Below are 19,645 nucleotides of genomic sequence, written 5' to 3'. Positions count from 1 at the left end.
CAAGCCAAATCAGTGAATGCAAGAAAACAGCAGAAGAAAGCGCGATAAAAACATTGTTATGGCTCCACACGGGCGTCTGGAGTTCTCCTTATAAGATTGTTTGTATCTGAGTACTACTGCAGCCTATTCATCAACTAATTCTTTGGTCTATAATAATACATAAAATGTGTGAAAACCCAGTAAGCAAATAAGCATGAAGAAGCAGCAGCACTATAACATGTATATGAGTGTGATCTGATAATGTTATAGCTTGTGAGATTACATCAGTAAAACGGCTGGCAAGGCTATATAGTGTCATTTCTTTCACTAACATCTCTTGAGCATCTTTTTCTCAGCATCACAAGAACACAAAGAACTTACGTGTACCTACACACGCACACATTATACCTGTCAAACTCTGCTATCTTTGGCATTTTTGGTAGACTCACTGTAGCAAATTACTGCTTTTGCAACAAGCTGCCTAAAGACCCAATTTAAAAAGGTGACTGTTATATGTAGACACGACACTGGTTCCTCCTTTGAGTTAGATGCTCTTTTTTATGCTTGGCTTTTATAATGACTGGACTCTAAATAAATGAAAAAAGCAGCGATTGTCCAAAGAAGAACTTTGAAAGACTTTCAGAAAGCCTGGAAAAGTATTGCTCAAGACCACCAAAAATTGCTAAAAAGCCTGGCTGCTTGTAAGTAAAATAAACCCTCCCCCACCTCTGACCTTGTCAACTCCTATGATAATTAAGCCCCTTAGCAAATCAAGAGTAGGCAGGAAGCTGAGAGTTTCTGTAGACTTAAGCATTTCTTCCTAGTTGTCTGGCTGAACAGCATACAAGCTTAGCTCCATTTGTCTGTTAAGTTGCAGTGGGGATATACTTAAGCTAACTTTAAACCTTGTAGTTCAGGAGTAAGTACAGAATTAAGTGTTGGTAATGTAGCTTTACAGTCGTGCACTATGTGAGAACCACAGCTCACCTCAGCATCTACAGCGCATTTAGACCGTGCTTGTTATGCATTCTCCAGGCAGCTGAGTGTGCAAGAGATTTCTTGCTAAAATAGAGTTGCATCTTCAGGTCTTGCAGAGGTCAAACCTGGGGGAGATAGCTGCCTCTCATATTTGCTCTTTGGTAAATACACGTGACCTCAGTCGGTCAGCCCTGGATGTTTACAAGTGAAATACAACTGAAATCATGCCAACAGGATCAGTTGGCTAGAGTTAGTGTAATGGTTTTTGTGCTCATCTTGTGGTAAAATTCTTCATGTCATTTTTTTACTTAAGTAAGTCAAGAACAGATAAAAGATCACCTTGATGTACTTTGTCTGACTTTCACGAAATAGGATTAATTTGCTAAAAAAAAACTTACTTAAACATTTGTTTAAAAAGACTTAATTGTTATAGTCTTTATTGTTAATAAATGCATATATTGTACCAAGTACCAAGGGCTCAGAGAAGAGCTCATAAAGATGTGGAGGGTGAAGGTAACAGTGGTCCCAGCAGAGCACTTGATGCAGTGACCCCCAAGTTGGGCGAGTGGCTCCAGCAGATCCCAGGAACAATAAATATATATATATATATATATATATATATATATATATATATATATATATATATATATATATATATATATATATATATATATATATATATATATATATGTGTGTGTGTGTGTGTGTGTGCGTGAGTGTGTGTGTGTGTCATTTTTGCTACAGCCCAGCACTCTTGCATTTACGTTAAAGAAAAAAGAATCCAGTGTAATAATGTGCATTTTTATTGAGAGAAAGCAGTGCCTGAAGGCAGACTGAGTCAGTGATGAGATTTTAGATTTTAGATCATTTTTTAGAGAGCTCTTATTACAGCTTCCCCCAGATACATGTCAGTGTATTTTATTAACCTAATAATAATACAAGGAGGTCATACAGATAAGTACTGTATGGAATACTGCATTTCAAGGGCACTCTGTTACTGTTTTTCTGTAACACCATATGTTAAGATATTAGTAAAGACACTTGTAAATGAGAATTCATTAGCATACTCTTATAGATGATGCAGCAGTGAGCCGTCAGCTCCTGGCTGCATCGTTGCTCATAAAACCCACAGATAAAGCCTTACCCCATCAGGGCAGAGTCATAGTTTAACGCTTAGATGATCTTCACTGAAAGCCGAGGTGGATCTAAACAGCATATACAATAACTGAAATGAGATCTTTGATGGGGTCAAACTTTGCTTATCATCCTAGTCCCCTTGAGGTCTGCCTTCTTTTCATTGCGACAGAGAGCACTTTCTTTGATAAATGAAAACTTCAAAAGAGCAACAGGGGGAAATACGTAGCAGTGCAACCCTGAGCGTGGCACCTCTAATCAAAGCTGCCTCTATTCTACACAACATGTCCTCAGGCCATGGGCATGGAACTAATGGCCTAAAGTTTAATATACCTCCAAGTTTCTGTGTTTGTGTGAATGTGACTGTGTGTCCTTAGCTCCGTAGCTTTACCCATCAGTCTGTTTTGCTCAACTGGCCTCTGTCCTTTTCGCTGTTTCCTCTTTGTGTCTGTTTGTCCCATCCACCCCCACCAGAGACCTCTAGTTTCCCTCGTATTAACAGCCCATGCGTGCCCACGTTGCCCAATCCTTTATTCTGATCTTCCTTGATAGTGTTCCATCAAGATCTTTTTCAATCTGCAGGTAGCAATTGAGGCTGTGATTGCGTGTGATTGTATTGTTGTGGACGAGACATGAGCCGGAATAAGACCGGAGCTGTCTCCCTGCTGTCATCCTCAGGTGCCGTTAGTCTTATGTCTTCTTTTTTTTTTCCATCCCTCTCCCCTTCTTTTCTTCCATCAATCTCTCTCTCTCCCTCTCATCAGGTGAGTGGAGCACGCACTTCCACCAGTAACGCTGATTCTAGCTATCTGTCCTCATGACAGGTCTAAAAACTACAATGCATGTTGCGTGTGGAGAGCTCTTCGGAGTGTCACTCCTCCACTTTGTCCTGGAGCTTGGAGCTTCACGGGAGCTTAAAGAAAATGCGGCGTTTTTGCTGGTCTGCTTTCAAAGTCCACAGAGCTGTGTGCATTAGCTTTAGCACTACATGCTCATAAGCTAAGTGGCCATTAATCATAGGCTGATATTTTTAGATTTAATTACTGAGCCTGTTCTCTGCTTCTTGCAGTTATGTTCCTGAAAACATCTCAACACAAGCATTTTTTTAAGTCATTTAGAATCTTTTTAATGACAGTCCTTTTTGGATGATGTATCCAAATAACTGAGAGGATCATTATCACATTATGATCCAGTTTTTTTCCCCCCAGTACAGGTCAGATATTGCCCAGCCCTCCAGAGGGCCAATTAGAACATTACGCAGCACTCCAGATCTCCAGACAGTTATTTCTGTCTGACTATTTCTTATCAGACTCATCCTTTAAATCACCATGTCTACTCATCTGTCTCTTATTTTAGTCCATGTCCCCTGTGCAAGTCTTCCATCTGTGTCTCTATTTATGTGTCTGCATTCACACAGCAGACGATTTCTTTCTCAGATACCATCTTTCAGCTTGACTGTGCACATTGTGACCTGAAAATGGCCGCGTTGGCTTTGACTGTTAAAATTGCGAAATGTTGTTTGCTATCATTACAACGCTGTGTGACATGCAAAAAAAGAAAAAAAAGAAAAGAAAAAGAAGAAAAGGAAATTAGCCTTTATTCAGCCGAGCAAGTCAATTAACTTCAAATTTGTCTTTCGTTATGCTTGGCAAAAGCTGAAAAGACCTCTTGTAAGTATTTGGAGAAAAAGTGGCAACAGCTTGGAGGAGGATACAGAGGACGCAAATAAATACATAAATGTTGATAAAACAGTAAATAAGCGCAGGCGCATAATCGGGACAGATGCACAGTTAATAGTGTGACAGATAATATCAGCAACAGCACAGGCGACATAAAAGCCATTTGAAGCGTTCAACAAACACATCGCAGCTCTGATAAATAATAAAATGTGGCCAGTCAAATGGAGGCTTTGTATTCGATGATTGTGATAGTTTCCCTGCTCTTTATCAAGTTGTGCAGAATCTATTTGCTTCTACAGACAATGTCATCCCCAGAAGAGAGCGACATCTGTTATGTTTCTGAAGCGGTGTGACACCTCCTTGGTTTGACACTGTTATTTTCTGTCCCTTTCCTTTCTTGTCTGTTCTTTGTTCTTGTAATTAGAAATCATAGGTCTGTCACTATTAAATATCACCTTCAGAAACCCAATCAGGCGCTGTTTTGAAAATCGCTTAATTGTGTCAGTCGTTTGCCAATCATCTGCTTCTGCAGTGCGAGGCTGTGTTTTTTTTTTTTTGTTGTTGCTTTTGAGTTTTGGTTGGAGACAACAAAACAGATCACTTCAAAACTTTACTTTGGGGCTCATCTCTGATTTTAAATTATTAAAAATATCCAACTTTAAGGTCACGGTGAGTGAAGCTGTGTGTGGATGGCATTTAAGTCAAATCCTTCAGACTTGATTTGCTCTCTGTTTTGCAAAACTATGTATAGACACTGGAATTATTATTTATTTTTACCAAGTCAGATCCAAACCTACTTCAGTCTCATTACAACAACCCACACACTAACAGTCAAATGCTGTTTTAATCCCTGTCTACATGTACAAGGGTATTTTGTAGCACAGAGCTTTTTCTGTGTGTTTTGGCCTTCCACGCATAAAGGCCATCTCAGTTCACTGATGAAGGTTTTTGTCTTGTGTGTACCTTTATCTCCTTTTTTGACATCAGACTGTGCACAATGATATAGTTTTATGCTTCTGATTAAAGAACATTTCTATATGGTTAGGGTTTTATCACCACCTGTTGCTCTTAACAGTGTTTGGCATCATTTCTTGCATTTTCATGTTGATGGGGGTATTTTTCAGGACAGTGGATGTCTTACAAAATACCCAAAATCCCCATTTTACAAAAGAAATCAATAGTAATATCATACAGCAATTCTTTTTCAGGCGTTGCTGTGCTTTTTGGCATAAAATAAAAAAGAACAGGCTCACTGGCTCTGAATCATTAAAATATTAGAGGTGCAAAGTTGCACATTCAAAGTGCCCTCTGACTAGAGACTTTACAATGGTTCAATACCAAACTGGCAATAATCTCGTGAATGTTAAGAAGGTGACCCATCCATGCTTGGTCTTGGGTCCTGCTTAGGTCTTTGGTCCACTGACTGCTGTTTGGTCTCTGGATCATAGCCATAAAGCAACTTTCAGCGACCAGCCTAGACATGATTGGAAGATGTTGCTATCTCATCACTTAAGAAAGCTGATGTTAGTGATTTCTCATGCCTACATAGGAGCTTGACTGAGATAATAATTGGGTCACAGCATGTTTTAATATGATGTTCTTTAGTTTATCCAATTCATCTTTGAAAAGAAAAATGTTTAATAACTTTTAATAAAAACTCAGCCTGTGGCAACATGCCATTATGATGCCAGGATTTTGATCCATTTTTAATATTACTGAGAATTTTGACTTTGCTGCTGTTCTTGTGTTTTTGATTCTGGTGGTGTTCTCACTGTGTCTGGATCAGGCTTCCTCCCACAGTCCAAAGACGTACGTGGGGTTAGGTTGACTGGAGATTCTAAACTGGCCGTAGGCGGGAATTTGAGTTTGAATGGTTGTCTGTCCCTGTGTGTTAGCCCTGCGACAGACTGGTGACCTGTCCAGGGTGTACCCTGCCTCTTGCCCTATGACAGCTGGGATAGGCTCCAGCGCCCCCCGTGACCCTGAAAAGGATAAGTGGAAGCGAATGGATGGATGGATGGTTGTCTGTCTCTCTATGTTGGCCCTGCGATAGACTGGTGACCTGCCCAGGGTGTACCCAGCCTCTCATCCAATACCAGCTTGGATGGATGGATGGTGTTTGTGGGCTTCATCATTGGTTATTTTCTGTTTTACTTTGAAGGGTTGTTTTCTTTTGTATTACTCCCTGCCTCTTTCTTCCTCCCTCCTAACTACCATTACCTGTGTCCACCAGTGTTCTGCCCTCACCTGTTTCTTGCTCCCTATTTACTGTTCTGTGTGTATTTATAGTCCTGTGTTTCATTTTTATGTTATGTTCCCTCATTTGTACTCCATATGTTTTCCTGATGGTCTTCATGCTTCTCATGGCTATTTTGGATTGGTTGGCTATGTGGACTTTTAATCACTGCAGTAGAGCTCTGTCCATCCAAAGTGGCCTTATCGAAAAGACTGATACTAAACAAAAAGTGATATACTAACTAACTATACTAACTAGAGTGAGAAAAAATAAACTAATAAAAAAAAAACTTAGCTGTTCACTACATATGATCTATGCAGATGTAGCTTGGAGAGATGTACCAGTTCAGTATGTTTCTAAATTCTGATTTAGTGCATGCGAGTGAAAAAAGCACTCAAAAGCACACAGGGGAGGTCAGAAAAGTAGAAAGTGCTAAAAGTTGTCAGAAAATTGTCTTCATTCTGGGCATCAATACTCATAGTAGGAGTAATAAAATGGGTCTTCAGAGTCCTTAATAATTTAAAAGCGGTGCTTCTTTTCTTTTTCTTTTTTTAAATATGAATGGCATTAACAATTGTCTGTGTACCATTAATTAGTATTTAAACATTGAGCTTCCACTCATGTCAGACAGCCTCACAGCTGCTGATTATTACCTCTCATAAATTACATTGCAACGAAGAGACATAGATTGTGTGTGGGTGACAAAATGAGTAAATAATCAGTCCTGGCTTCACCAGAATCACAGCGCATAGAAAAATACTCTAATGAGAAAGTGATGCTTGCTGGAAAGAAAAGGGCAACACTGAAAACTCACCTTGTTTGCAATCGATTGTGTGGGGTAGATCATTTAAGCAATTCAATTACAGCAAAAGCCTTTGTAGCACTAAATTGATCTTCTTTTTGTCTATTTGTGATTTAGTATACATCTTCAGTACATGTGCTATGAAAAGTGCGGCTCCTATCATTTCACGGTTGTGTTTGTTAAACTGCCTCGGCTGGAAATCATCTCTTACAAGACCCCTGGTACCTGACACAGACTGACTATTTGTATGCCCGACCATCCACCTGCTCATCCTTTGGGTTGTGATTGGATGTTGGCCCGTTTCCAGTCTGTGATGCATTGTGGCTGCCTTCTAGGCATTAAAACCTAAAGAGCTTTGCTGGAAAGCACTGAGAATATTCTATTTCAATGTGCCACTTTGTAATTCACTTTGGAGAAGCCTTGCTGATTTGAATAGAATTTAGAACGACTCGAGTTGCTTAAAATCTTCCACAGAAATGTTTGGCATTCTTTCCCAAAGCGCTGAAAAGTATCATGGATATTGGTAGCATTGTTTGAGTGAAGGAGTAGTCCAAATATTTCACAAAATCTGGTTTATATACTACTACATAGTGCTTTTGTTATAGGGTACACACAGTCACCAAAAAGCCCACAGAGAGCTGTCCATTCATCTCCTGCAGTGTTTCCATGTGACACTTTCCTGCCTTCCATCTCTTCCATTTGCTCCCTTATTAGAGGGTGTGAAGTGGTGTTTGAATTTGGATCCAGGGCCTCTTTCTGTGTTGCCTGCAGTAGCTTGATGCCGAGAAGGAAAAGAAATATGGGCCCACGGAACGATATTTCACTGGCACCAGCCTGACATTGATGGATAGAGGATCATTAGACATTTGCCAGTTTGCTTGGGCGTAGAGTTATTTTCAGCAATAATGTATGGGAGAGGGAACAGGGGCTGGAGGAGGGCTTCTGGCAAGATCTCAGAGGACCAAGGATTTCAGTTTGGTGGAGTTTTGTACAAGTCTTGAAGCAAAACGTAGGAGGTGGAAAACACAGAGGGACGAAATACAGCATATTACATAACAGTTTTAGCTTTGTAACTAATAGAATTTGCAAAGCACTACCATTGAATTGATAGGGCGGCGGTTTCCAAGCTATTTTATCAGACATGCTCCGACAAGCCCTGAATGAATCAATACCCAGTCAGTGAGGAAACACATCACCCACCAAATGTGTGCATTTTTTATTTATTGACTGAGTTTATAGGCAGCATGGTGGTTAGCGCCGTCTCATCACAGCAAGTAGCTCCCGCTAAGGGTAATCTGGCTTCCCCTCAGAGTCTAAAGACATGCAGGAGAAGTTAATTGGTGGCTCTAAATTGGTCATGGGTGTAAATGTGAGTGATGGGCTATCAACCTGTCCAGATTGTACCCCAATTTTCAGCCCATGGCAACTGCAATAGGCTCCGGTCCCCATTGACTTTGACTTGAATAAGCAAACAAAACGGATAGTAAATATTCCGCACTACATTTGTTGGTCTGAAAGTTGGGTATGTGATGAAGTTTGCACTTGTGCTCTATTTGAACAGTTACCCGTTATGTGCAACATAATCATACATCATTTTTGGACACCTTTGTTTGTCAGTTTCCATCCATTGTTGCTTTACCCAGCAGCTGTTTACCCGTTCAGTTAATGTTAGCTAAATATCAGATTTAGCTAACTACTTTTAGCTAGCATTTATTAATTACGTTGATCACCCATTTTGAACCTTTATTGATTTCTTTTAAGAGCTTTTTCAGTCAGTTACTTCAGTTAACTATTTAGCTGCATTGCTTTTAGCTTATCACTGCAACAGTTTGATATTTACTAAACTTATTTTCAGTTACTTTTAGCGAACAATTTCAATCATCTATTTAAGCTAACTGCTATATTTCCATGCTTGAACGCCCATCTGAATAATTTTCCCTCTCAGGACCTTTTCAGCAATTTTTGTTCAGTTGCTATAAAGAGGTGTTTTGCTTTGTTTTGTTTTGGTTTTGTTTCATTTACTTTTAGCATGTATTTAAATTACCTCAAACAATTTATATCAGCGTAGACTCTCATGATCTCGTGTCTCATGTCTAGTCATGATTGTCTTAAGCACTTCAGTCGAATGCAATCCGATTCAAGCGCTTACAGTAAGATGATAATTTGTATCTCTTACTTGTTTGCCAACACACTCAATTGCATCATGCCTCTCTGCAAGCTTCCCACTTGTTCTATGTTATGAACTCTTAAAGTACAAGCACTCTTAGGTGGAAATTACTTTTTTTCATCTGTTCTTGCATCTTCAGCTGATTGGAATGGAAAGAATGTCACTTATTACTGACTGATTTCTGCTTTTCTTCGCAGTCATGGTTCTACTAATTGTGACTATGCGTCGGAGAAGAAAAGAACCTCTGATTCTGGAAGAGGAAAGAGATATCAGAGAAAACATCGTCCGTTACGACGATGAGGGAGGGGGCGAGGAGGACACAGAGGCCTTCGACATGGTGACCCTGCGTAACCTCAATGTCATCAGAGACCCCAATGTACGACGAGACGTCACACCAGATACCCCTACTTTCTTTCATTACCCCTCAGCTTCTCGCCCATCCTATAAATCCCTACCAGACAATGTGGTGTTTCGAGAGTTTATTTGGGAGCGACTGAAGGATGCCGACGTGGACCCATCAGCTCCCCCGTACGACTCTCTGCAGACGTATGCTTTTGAAGGTAGCGGCTCTGTAGCTGAGTCGCTAAGCTCACTGGAGTCACTAAGTACAGACTCAGATCAGAACTATGACTATCTCAGCAACTGGGGACCACGCTTCAAAAAGCTGGCCGACCTGTACGGCAACAGCGATAGCACCACTGTCTTGTCATAGCCACTAAATGTGTTTCTTAACATTTGTGGGACTCCAAAAAATAATAGTAATTTATTGTCAGAGAAAATGATTTTGTCTGCCTTAGTGCATTGGAGGAAAAGATTCAAAGACAACACAAGAGACTGAAAGAAAAACACTTTGACTTCAAAGGTTTTTTTGGTTTGTTTACCTCCCTGTATGGATTTTGAAAATCGTGCCATGGTGAGTTTTGACACGGACTTCAAAAGTGGCTTGACTGAGGAGGAAACCTTGTGTGGAAAAGACATTAAAGGTTTCAGATTTTGGGCTTGGGTCCAACCATTGACTGCAGAATGCATACATGTTGGAGCATTTTTACGGGGAGGCACCTGTCCTTTCATTCCTGTGATGGGCACCGGCCCAGCACTCTTGCTTTGAAGCATTTCTTTGCTATCTTTGTGCTAAAAAAACATAAAAAATTTCTCATGAAAGACTGTGTCTCTAGCGGCTAATCAGTAGTCACTTGACTGTTCATATGAAATTTGACAGCAATTTATATGGGATTTTTTTTCTTCTCCTTCTTCTATCTTTGGGACGGGGAGCAGGGTGATGAGGGGCTGTTTTTCACAAACACTGAAATCCGGAGCCACATTATTCACGGACTCAGAAATATCCTTCAACACTATATGAAGTGCAACTGCACACATATAATAAAGTATAAACAAGTATTTGATGTGCTAAGGAAATGATGTGAAGACATAAGTTGTGCAAATCATAAAAAGAATGACATGCTCGTCATTTTGATGTCTCCACTGGGTGAAACAGGAAAACATCATTTCTCTTCTTCTCCCAACAATACATTTTGCAGAAGTTGCAATGTAGTGTTTGTCTCAGTCTGTTTTTTCTTCAGCCTTTCTATTGCCAAGTCAAATGTATAATTTCTGAGGTATAATCTGTCAGGATTTAGTTGTTTTGCTTTTGTACAAGGCAGGTTGGGTCTGGGAATGTTTGCTACACCAGAAACTGTCACTGATGGATCTGTCCTCGCTGTGCTTGATTGCAAATTCACACCACCTAGAGTAAAAAAATAAATATATGTTTCTGAAGTGACGGTCCTAACCTGGGTGAAGTTGCAGTTTGTAAGTAAATGACTTTTGCTTCTGTAGTTTGCAGATTCCAGCATATATTGTCTTTCAGAAATGAAGTAAATAATGTCAGTGGTTTGAATATTGATGGTGAAAGGACACACTGTATGATAATCATTTTGTGCCAATTTTCTTTTCCAGCTTAAACAAATTATGTTACAACTAGGTGTCCACATGTACACTGATATGTATTCTTATTTATTTTGAAGAGGCAGAACTGTGCAAATGATGTTTTTATCTTTTGCTGAAAATAAAATTGACATTCAGTTCCTTAAAATATCGAAGCACTTTCTTTCAATCCTTCTGAACATGTGTACAAATATATAGACATGAACTCTATGAAAACTAAAAACTAAAATCCAAAAGAGCATCTAATTAATGACTAAAAAAATCTTGACTTTATTCTCTGCGCATTTGGGGATCTCAAGTAACTGGGGAGAAGAAGGAGGAAGAAAGAGAAAAGAGAACTTTATTTTTTTCATACATTTTTTGATGTGCCTTTAAGTAGTTGAAAGGCCTTGTAGTGACAAAGCATTCACACTCCACGGAGGCTTGTGTGGTGATTGCAAGGTTCATGTTTGGCCATTTGAGCGCTAGTTTTGTAAATTAGCCAAGCTTGAACAATAAAGTAAAAAGATGATTATAGGTGGAATAGGATAAATGGCAAATAAACAATGTGCACTACTTTCTGCTTTCATAGGATCCCCAAAATTCTTTCAAATGCATAATTTTGGCATTAAAACTTCATGTATACATGCATACATATAGCAAAAATCATGGTCTACAGTTGTCAAGCATTGTGGACTATTTTTTTGAGGACAGCAAGATATGAGGATGTTATTTACGAAGCGATTCAAAGTAATTTGTGAAATGTGAGACAAGGTTATTCATTAGTTTTTATCCTACACTTTGTTTTGTGGAGGGCAAGCAAATACCGCTCCATGAGGTTTATTTATCAAAAGATTTTGAAAAGATCAGAGTTTGGTTTAAAGTATGGCTGGTGCATGTTTTATAGTTAGTGAAACTACAATATTAAAAGGATATTTTACCAGTGTAACACCAACAAGTCATTTTTTTAGACATCAATGGTAATAGGTAGTTACCATACAAATTCAGTCTTTATAAGTGACCATTTCCACAATGTTCATCACACTGACTATGAAAACTCACTCTCCAGATATACATATATATGGACAGAGAGAGAAAAAGAGTCGGTTTGCAGTTACATGAAGTCACAGAAGCAAATGAGACAGCCTAAGTTCACAGAAGCCTGACCAGTATTCCAGATTTTGTGTTTTTTGAGTAAATATTTTCATTTTTTGACTTGATGTTTACCACACCGTGTGAATTTTATTAGTGGAAAGTATCCGCCTTTCATTTTCAATACCACAGGTGTCTGAACACTAAAACTATAAGGCAAACAGATATACATATTATATATTTCTTTACATTTAATTCCAGTTTTGTCATTTCCTTAAAATATATTTTTGCCAGCTGTGTTTATAGCCTGCACCTTAGAGGTGTTAGTCAAAATGTAGACAACTAGCATCTCTTTCCATTTAATGCACTCAGAGGTTCATGAATACAATTGACAGTATAATTTACAATGATGCAAGAGATTGCAATGAAATTGTTATGCATCTTTGGTTGGTAAATATGCCATCTCCTTACAGGTATTGACATACTTTCTTAAGCTTTGAACCTGGCAAAAACAGAACATGTAAGATTTTTCAAGTGTTAGTCAGGAGTAACCAAGGTCACCATATGTGCTCATTGTCATGCAGTTCATGCAAACCTACAAGCGAAGATGTGGATAGTATTCTTCTTCACATATTTATGGGTTATAATGCACGATAGCTTCGTGCATACCATATTTAAAAGCCCCCAAAAATTACTTTTGAGAGCTACACATAGCCCACCAAAAGGATGCAGCTAAAACCTGTGGATGAAAAACTCAAGTACTGGAAGAGAACTGAGGGAAAAACATACAATCAATTAAATGTAAAAACCAAAAAGACAACTATAAAACTACCCTGAAGCGTGGAAGAAAAGTGTCTTAAAAGGGTTAAAAAGTAGAGTGAAATGAAACATAGGTAAAACATTAATATATAATTAATAAGCGCAAAATTTATGAAACAGAAAATTATCCCAACACAAACTGAAGTAATAACATAGCCTGACGCAGTTGAGATTTCCTTTATCGAAGCAGAAAGACAGCGGCTCAAGCAAAGACATCCGATGTAATCTCCAGCACTGATAGCAGCAGCAACAAGATGTGGGTTTTGATTGACCAACTGTCAATCAAAATCACCAGAAATTGTTTTAAATGGCCGCTGCCTTGGGTACTTATGAGCAATCAGGGACCCCGTGTTATCGGTGGCTCAATCTGGACCTCGACTGATTACTTGTGTTGGCCCCGCCGCCTTGGCTGGCAAGGCCCTGGGCAGCCACAGACACTTCACTCAATTCTTATCATAACCATGCATCATCAACAAATTGCCCTGACAAAGAGGTGCCCATTTTCAGAGACTCTCAGCGAGATGAGGAACATGCTTTCCTTCAGATTGTCGACTGGAATATCGCTAATAGTGTTTGACCTCTTGGCTGCCTGTTAAGGAAATCATTCCCCACGGATGGCTTTTAGCTTCGCACAACACAGGTGACTAAGATCATCTGTCGTGCAATTACACGGTTCTATTTTTAGCGCTTCTAACAACAACACTTCATGTGATTCAAAGCAGAATTTATTTAATTGCGATGCTGTTTATAGTTTTACATTCTGTGTGTTTTTGTCGTGTAAAGTGAATATCTATAATCAATTCATAGGTTCAGGTGAGTATTAACCATAAAATGCATTTTAAGTGTGCTTTTTGCCAGGTTTTAAGGCAACCAGCTTATATATAGGCTTACTTCTAAGCCAGTTAGAGACTTATAATTATGCATGTGAGATGTTGTTTATATCTGAGAGCACCCAGCATGAAACAAACTCCAAAGAAAGTGTGTCTCGGTTTTCTTGCTCTCATATAGAATAAAAATAGAAATAAATAATCTGCTGGCCATCTGTCCCGGGGTGTCTGTTGGTGGCAGAGAAATGGGGCCCCTGCTCTGGCATCAGCTGGACAGCTCCACGCTGGTCCTTTGAAAAAGAGAAAAGGAGGGAACGGAAGATCAAAGGCCATTGCAACACCATGTTTTATTCTGTCTCGTGCCGCAGCGCTCACAGTTCTCCTGCTTTCAGCAAAAGAGATCTCAGACCTGAGGTTTGTGTACTCTATAGCTTCACCAAATTAGACTGGTCCCAGACCTGGGCAATATAAATAATTCTCTTGAGAGGTATGTGTGTAAGTGGGAGTGCAACAGCTTGCTCCTTGAGTGCCTGGGGAACTGGGAAGGAGTGGAAAAGTAGGTCATAGTGGCAAGATTAGGGTAATGAAGTGTAAAAGAAGAGAAATGTGGGATTATCACTGGGAAATGACTCAAAATTGATCTATCATTCATACATCGATGTCCACTGTGTGTACAAAACTGGACAGCGTGGAAGAGGAAATGTGATATGAAATCAGTAAGATTGGCAACTGCTTCATCTTTCACAGGCTGCCGTTCGTCTTGGCTTTCAAAGGTCAAAACAAGATAATTTAGAGAACAATGAAATTGCCACTGATAAAAATTGAGTTCCTGGAAACTTATCTGAACATTTCCTGGCATGACATTCGATAGATATACACAATATGGTTTAACAGGTGCTTTGTGCTCTTTTCAATATTCCTTTTCTTGGTTGGATGACTGCATTTACAGATTTTGTTACATCACCATATTTCTTCATTATGGACAACTGAAGGAGAGATTTTGCGAGAAAAATACGGCAAGATCAGCTTGTCAGGCCACTATGTGCAAAAATTTATTTTGGGTCATTTTTTACACAAATTTCCATTTAAACATTTGACCGTGGAGCTGATGTGAACTCGCTTAGAGCATCAGTACAATGATGAATTAAAGTAATTAGAAAATGATGCACTGCAGCCCTCTCCAGTGATGATTGGCAAAAACATGTCAGGGCAACATCAGCATTAATGAGCCATAATCGACATAGGCCTAATTAGCAGCACTTTGTACTTTTATGTAGGTTTATCATCATTAGCCAAGCCAGGCTTGATATGGCACTGAGTATGTGGGTGGCATAAGTGTTTGTTTATCGTGTAGACACGGAAAATAGTTACATGCTACAACAGCCTCGGTGGAGGGAAGTGTTTCTGTAGGCCTACATCTCCCATCAGGAGGGGCTTTTGGGCTAATTAGATCTCCAAAGACTTCGGAAACTGTGGAAGGAAACATGCATATTAAAAAAAACAAGGAAAATTAACGGTAGTTGTTTTGGGTTTTTCATAGCTAGCTCAGCTCAATTAGACAAGCTAATCAAAAAGACTAATAAATCATCTATCACTGGGACTATTAGAACCAATCAGCAAAGGTTTAACACCACTTTCTTTGGAATTTTATTACTACACATCTCAGTCGTACTTAGTCTGGACGGTGTTGTTTATTGTTATTCTGCCATTTCTCTCACTGCTGATCATAGGGTGTTTGACATTATTAATAAAAATATTAATCAATCGTGTCTTCTGCCATCCGCCAATTTACATATCTTTACATGGAGCAACTGAGCATGGAGCCAACTCCCCGCTTAATAATTCACGAGATGTTTTCCCTTTCTATTGTCGTTTCAAGGCGTGAGCATGCTGGGTTTATTTTTCTAATAAAACCAAATGGCACAATGAGAGGATGGAATTATCCTGGTTGTATTTAATTGAATTTGACCAGGTCCCCGCTCGGTGTCGGTCTAATCTCCCCGCAGCACTGTAGTCTCTCTCCCAGGGAGACAGGGGAGGCCGATAAACTTTGAAGCTTGCGCTGAGAACCTGCTCGCTTCACCCTCTGCATTATTCATGATGCAGGGACTAGAGCATCTTCAAATGGCCTGTCATTTCCTTTTACCCTCCATCACAATGGCCATATGCTGCACACACTAGAGGAGGGGATAGGGGAAAGCAATCTGCAGCTAAGCCTAGCCAAACAGGAACACATACATACTAACAGATACATTCATAGGTAAACCCACACAAGGAGATATGTACAAGTGGGGAAGCTGGGACTAAAAAAAAGTCTGCTGTGGCATATTTCAATCTTGTGCCATTCAAAACTAACCTCCTCCCACTGCTTCATCCCCCCCAGACAGCTACTGCTGCTAAAGTAAACACGATGGTACCCCGTATTGCTGCCAAACTGGCATTTGCAGAAAAGTTATAAAAGGGCAAAAATGAGAACAATCAAAAGTTTTTGGCAATATGTTCAAAGATTTGCAAGTCTTGTGACATTTTTGGAAAGGTATGAACTTGCATAATTGTTCTCTTAGGAAACAGACGATGCAAATCTCTCATGATGAGGTGCGCTTAGCTTTTTTTTTCCACAGCTAAAAAAGTGTGGAGGCGTACTCAGTGTTTGAGTATAAGTTGTAAGGATCTTCTCTCAGATCGGTGACATTTTGTCAGCCGCTGCGGAGTCCCTTCAGCCAGTGTTCCGCACGTTATTTGTGTTTACAGAGTTTGTTTGCGTGACAAAACCACACAAGGCACGTCCCTCGGAGGTAATTGGGATTGCCGTCATTTGGCCTCCCTAATGTCTGCCATTCAGCATTAACATATCATTAGCTCTTTCTGGGACCGTTCACTCAGAAAATTAGAGGTCTCCATAGACCCCCGGCTCCATCAATATGGCAAAACCAGTTGACACCTTCTCTTTGTAGTTTTCCTGAGAGAAAAGCAAAATGGAGATAGGCGTGGGAGTAAGAATGGCAGATCAAGTGGTACGTCATTATATTACTTTATAAAACTTTGTATTTGTGACCGCAGCTCATGAAATGTAATTTGCTCTTCTCAAAGAATATAATTGAAATTTTTTTCATGACCTTCACCTTGAAGTAAAAAGATGGTGCAGACAGATTGTGGAACGTGATAAAATTACATATATGGTTCCCGAGGGCTGACATGGATTCTACTAAAATAACATCAGCCTTAAAGTGATTCATTAAATGCTATTGTAAAAAGCCTGTCCTTGTCGAATGGTTGAGATGAACAGCACTGCTATGATACCTAATGACAAAACATCTGGTTGATTGTTCCTACGCTGTGATGGAATTGCTGTAGCTTGGGCATTTAGTCTTCGTAAATACCTTGTTTTGACACCTATAATGGCACGAAGTCTAAGTTGTTTTTGTTGTTGATGCACACACTAAATAGGTAGATGCTGTAAAGTGAAGTTCTTCTCCGGGGTAATTACCTGTTAAAAATAAATACAAATACAAATGTGCAACATCACAGATCACAGCTTGTCATTGTTTTTTCTTTAACACATATATTTAGAATACATATCTATGGACTGCAGGAGAAAGGGCACGCAAACTCCACACGGAAAGGCCAAAAAGAAACAGCTCCTTCACTGAGCTTTTAGAAACCATGTTCCTTCTTACATTCAGGGGCGTAATTTCCAGGGGGGTTAGGGGGGTTATGACCCCCGCCCAATAACCAGACCTAACCAATATAATCCCCCCAATAACATTATGAATTATCTTGCATACCGTAAATAGGCTGTTTTCTTTACTCATTTCAGATATTACCAGCAAAGTAGTTACATGTTTAATCATCTGGGAATTTACCCAGATTTATTTATTTATTTATACAGAGAGCTTGACCCCTCCCAGTGTTCAGCACAAAGTTACACCGATGCTTGCATGTAATGCCCTGCTTTGGTTTCTGATTGTATATGTTTGTGCTATCCATTGTATTTTGAAACAAGAGACTGTTTTTGTGTTTTTCACTCAAAGCTATTGTTCTATGTTAGAAACAAATGAAGAATACATATTTTGCAATTTGAATAAAAAATGTCTTTTATTTTATTGCTCTCAACAGGAGTGAAAGAAGGTTAGGCTGAAGTTTTTCTTTCTTGAAAAACAAACAACTAAAACATGTACTTGTTATATGTAGATATTTTAAAAGGAGATTATTAGGAAAATTCTTCTTTAAATGGTGCCTGGTAGTAATACTAATTGAAGTAATATTGGTTGTTTATTGAAAATAGAAAAGGAGGAGTACAAGTAGCAGCTGTAAAAATAGTTTTATGTTGTGAGAACGATCAGGAATTTTAGCATAATAACAATTATTATGTGATCTGAAGCTGAAAAACATTAGTTTGTTTAAATGTGAGATTTTTCTGCTTTTTAAACAAATCTACTATATTTTTTTTTATCAACTAAACATAATCCTTTAACCCCGGTGTTTTGAAAATAACTAAATGCCGTCATTATTGGTACCACTGTTCCACAGGATTCATGTCTAAACATAAATCGAACATAATCATAAATTCATGTGATTTGTGTGTAAACATGTCTTATATATAAAGAGACCCCAGCTAAAAAGCATTATGGGTTATTTATGGGTTGTCTAAGAGATTCATTTTAACCATAAAAAATGAAAAAATGTAACATTTATTAACATGTATTTCTGATCGAATTGATATTGTTTTATTGATTAATATTGTTAAAAGACACATTTTCAAAAATGGCCAACCATTGTTAAAGGACGACTTAATATAAAAGCATGATTCTTAGGGGGAAAATTATTTTAGGAAACAGAAAGGAGGTTTCTGGCACAATCTCGCTTACCTCACTTTAAACATCACTGCAATTTTATAATAGATATGGACGACATGTTTTTTATTCTTTCTGTGAAATCACAAAACTCTATCTCTTGGAGGATTGGTATACTGTTTGAATATGATTTGTTGGTTAAATCTCCCTATTATTTTGTATTTCTTATTATTCATATTTAGTTAAACTGCTATTAGCAATATACTTCTTAATGCATTGGTCAAATAATAAAGCTGTTCCACTTCTTTAAAGAATATTTTGGAGACAATTCTGCAAACTTTTTAAGCATTTTTCTGTGATTCATATTTGACTGGTTACTATATATAAAATGTTAAATAAGGCAATACTTCAAAACATCTTGTAGGTGTTGGGATGGATATAGATTGTTAGATTAGCTTTTTGACACAAACCATGAATAAGACGGGAATGTGTGTTATTGGCTAACCAACTGAACTAAGCGCCCAAAACTCTGCTTAAAGAAGCCCAGCTCAATGATTTTTAAAAATCATTGAGCTGGCAACCAGACATATCATAGAGAAAAAAACCTATATGATCACTGACAGTTTTACACAGTTTGACATCACATAATTTCCCAACCCTAGTAACAATAAATGCCACATTAATCATGAATTTTGTTGAGGTCACGGGTATTCTTGCAAATGCACTGCACTGCTGTGATTATAAACCAGTCAGTAACAGAAAAGTCTGAGGTGTACAAGGCGGCCTTTATGAAAGAAATAAGGAAGATATCCTCAAGGTAGGCTACCACATGGTTGGCAGGTAAATAAAACTATCTGGCCAGGGGATACGTTTGGGTTCCTGATGGGCGTATCAACACATATGCACAGTGAGTAAATATTTCCCAGGGATGGCCATTAGAAAGTAGACTGTACAGTGGTAAAGGCTGTCTAATCCCTGCTGGTATGTGTTTCAAATTCAGCAGACAGAAGGAAGCTGATCCAATTCCCTGCATCCTGCAGGACACAGATCTGCATTTCCTCTGCACTTTGATGAAACAGCAGCCAAGCTGTCCGCCTCCATTAACAGCCCCTCTGATTTTACACCGTGCTCTGACAACTCTGTGTGCTTGTGTGTTTACTTGTATGTGTGTCTGTGGGTGCATATAATAAATATGTCTGTGCGCATATGTCTGTGA

At 38.9% G+C, this 19,645-nt stretch overlaps 1 protein-coding gene across 1 annotated transcript in view; it reads left to right on the top strand.

The window, feature by feature from the left end:
* LOC113029246 (cadherin-7) overlaps positions 1–11,067 on the top strand; it is a 116,889-nt gene extending 105,822 nt beyond the window's left edge. Inside the window, exon 12 of the mRNA XM_026180022.2 lies at positions 9,173–11,067. Within this exon, the coding sequence (XP_026035807.1) occupies positions 9,173–9,687 (515 nt within the window). The 3' untranslated portion in view covers positions 9,688–11,067. The remainder of the gene's footprint in view (positions 1–9,172) is intronic.
* The last annotated feature ends 8,578 nt before the right edge of the window (positions 11,068–19,645 follow it).

The sequence above is a fragment of the Astatotilapia calliptera genome, chromosome 9 (assembly GCF_964374335.1).
Source record: "Astatotilapia calliptera chromosome 9, fAstCal68.1, whole genome shotgun sequence".
Classification (NCBI taxonomy): Eukaryota; Metazoa; Chordata; class Actinopteri; order Cichliformes; family Cichlidae; genus Astatotilapia; species Astatotilapia calliptera.
Note: the sequence above shows the minus strand (reverse complement) of the source record. Positions and strands in the feature narration are given on the sequence as shown.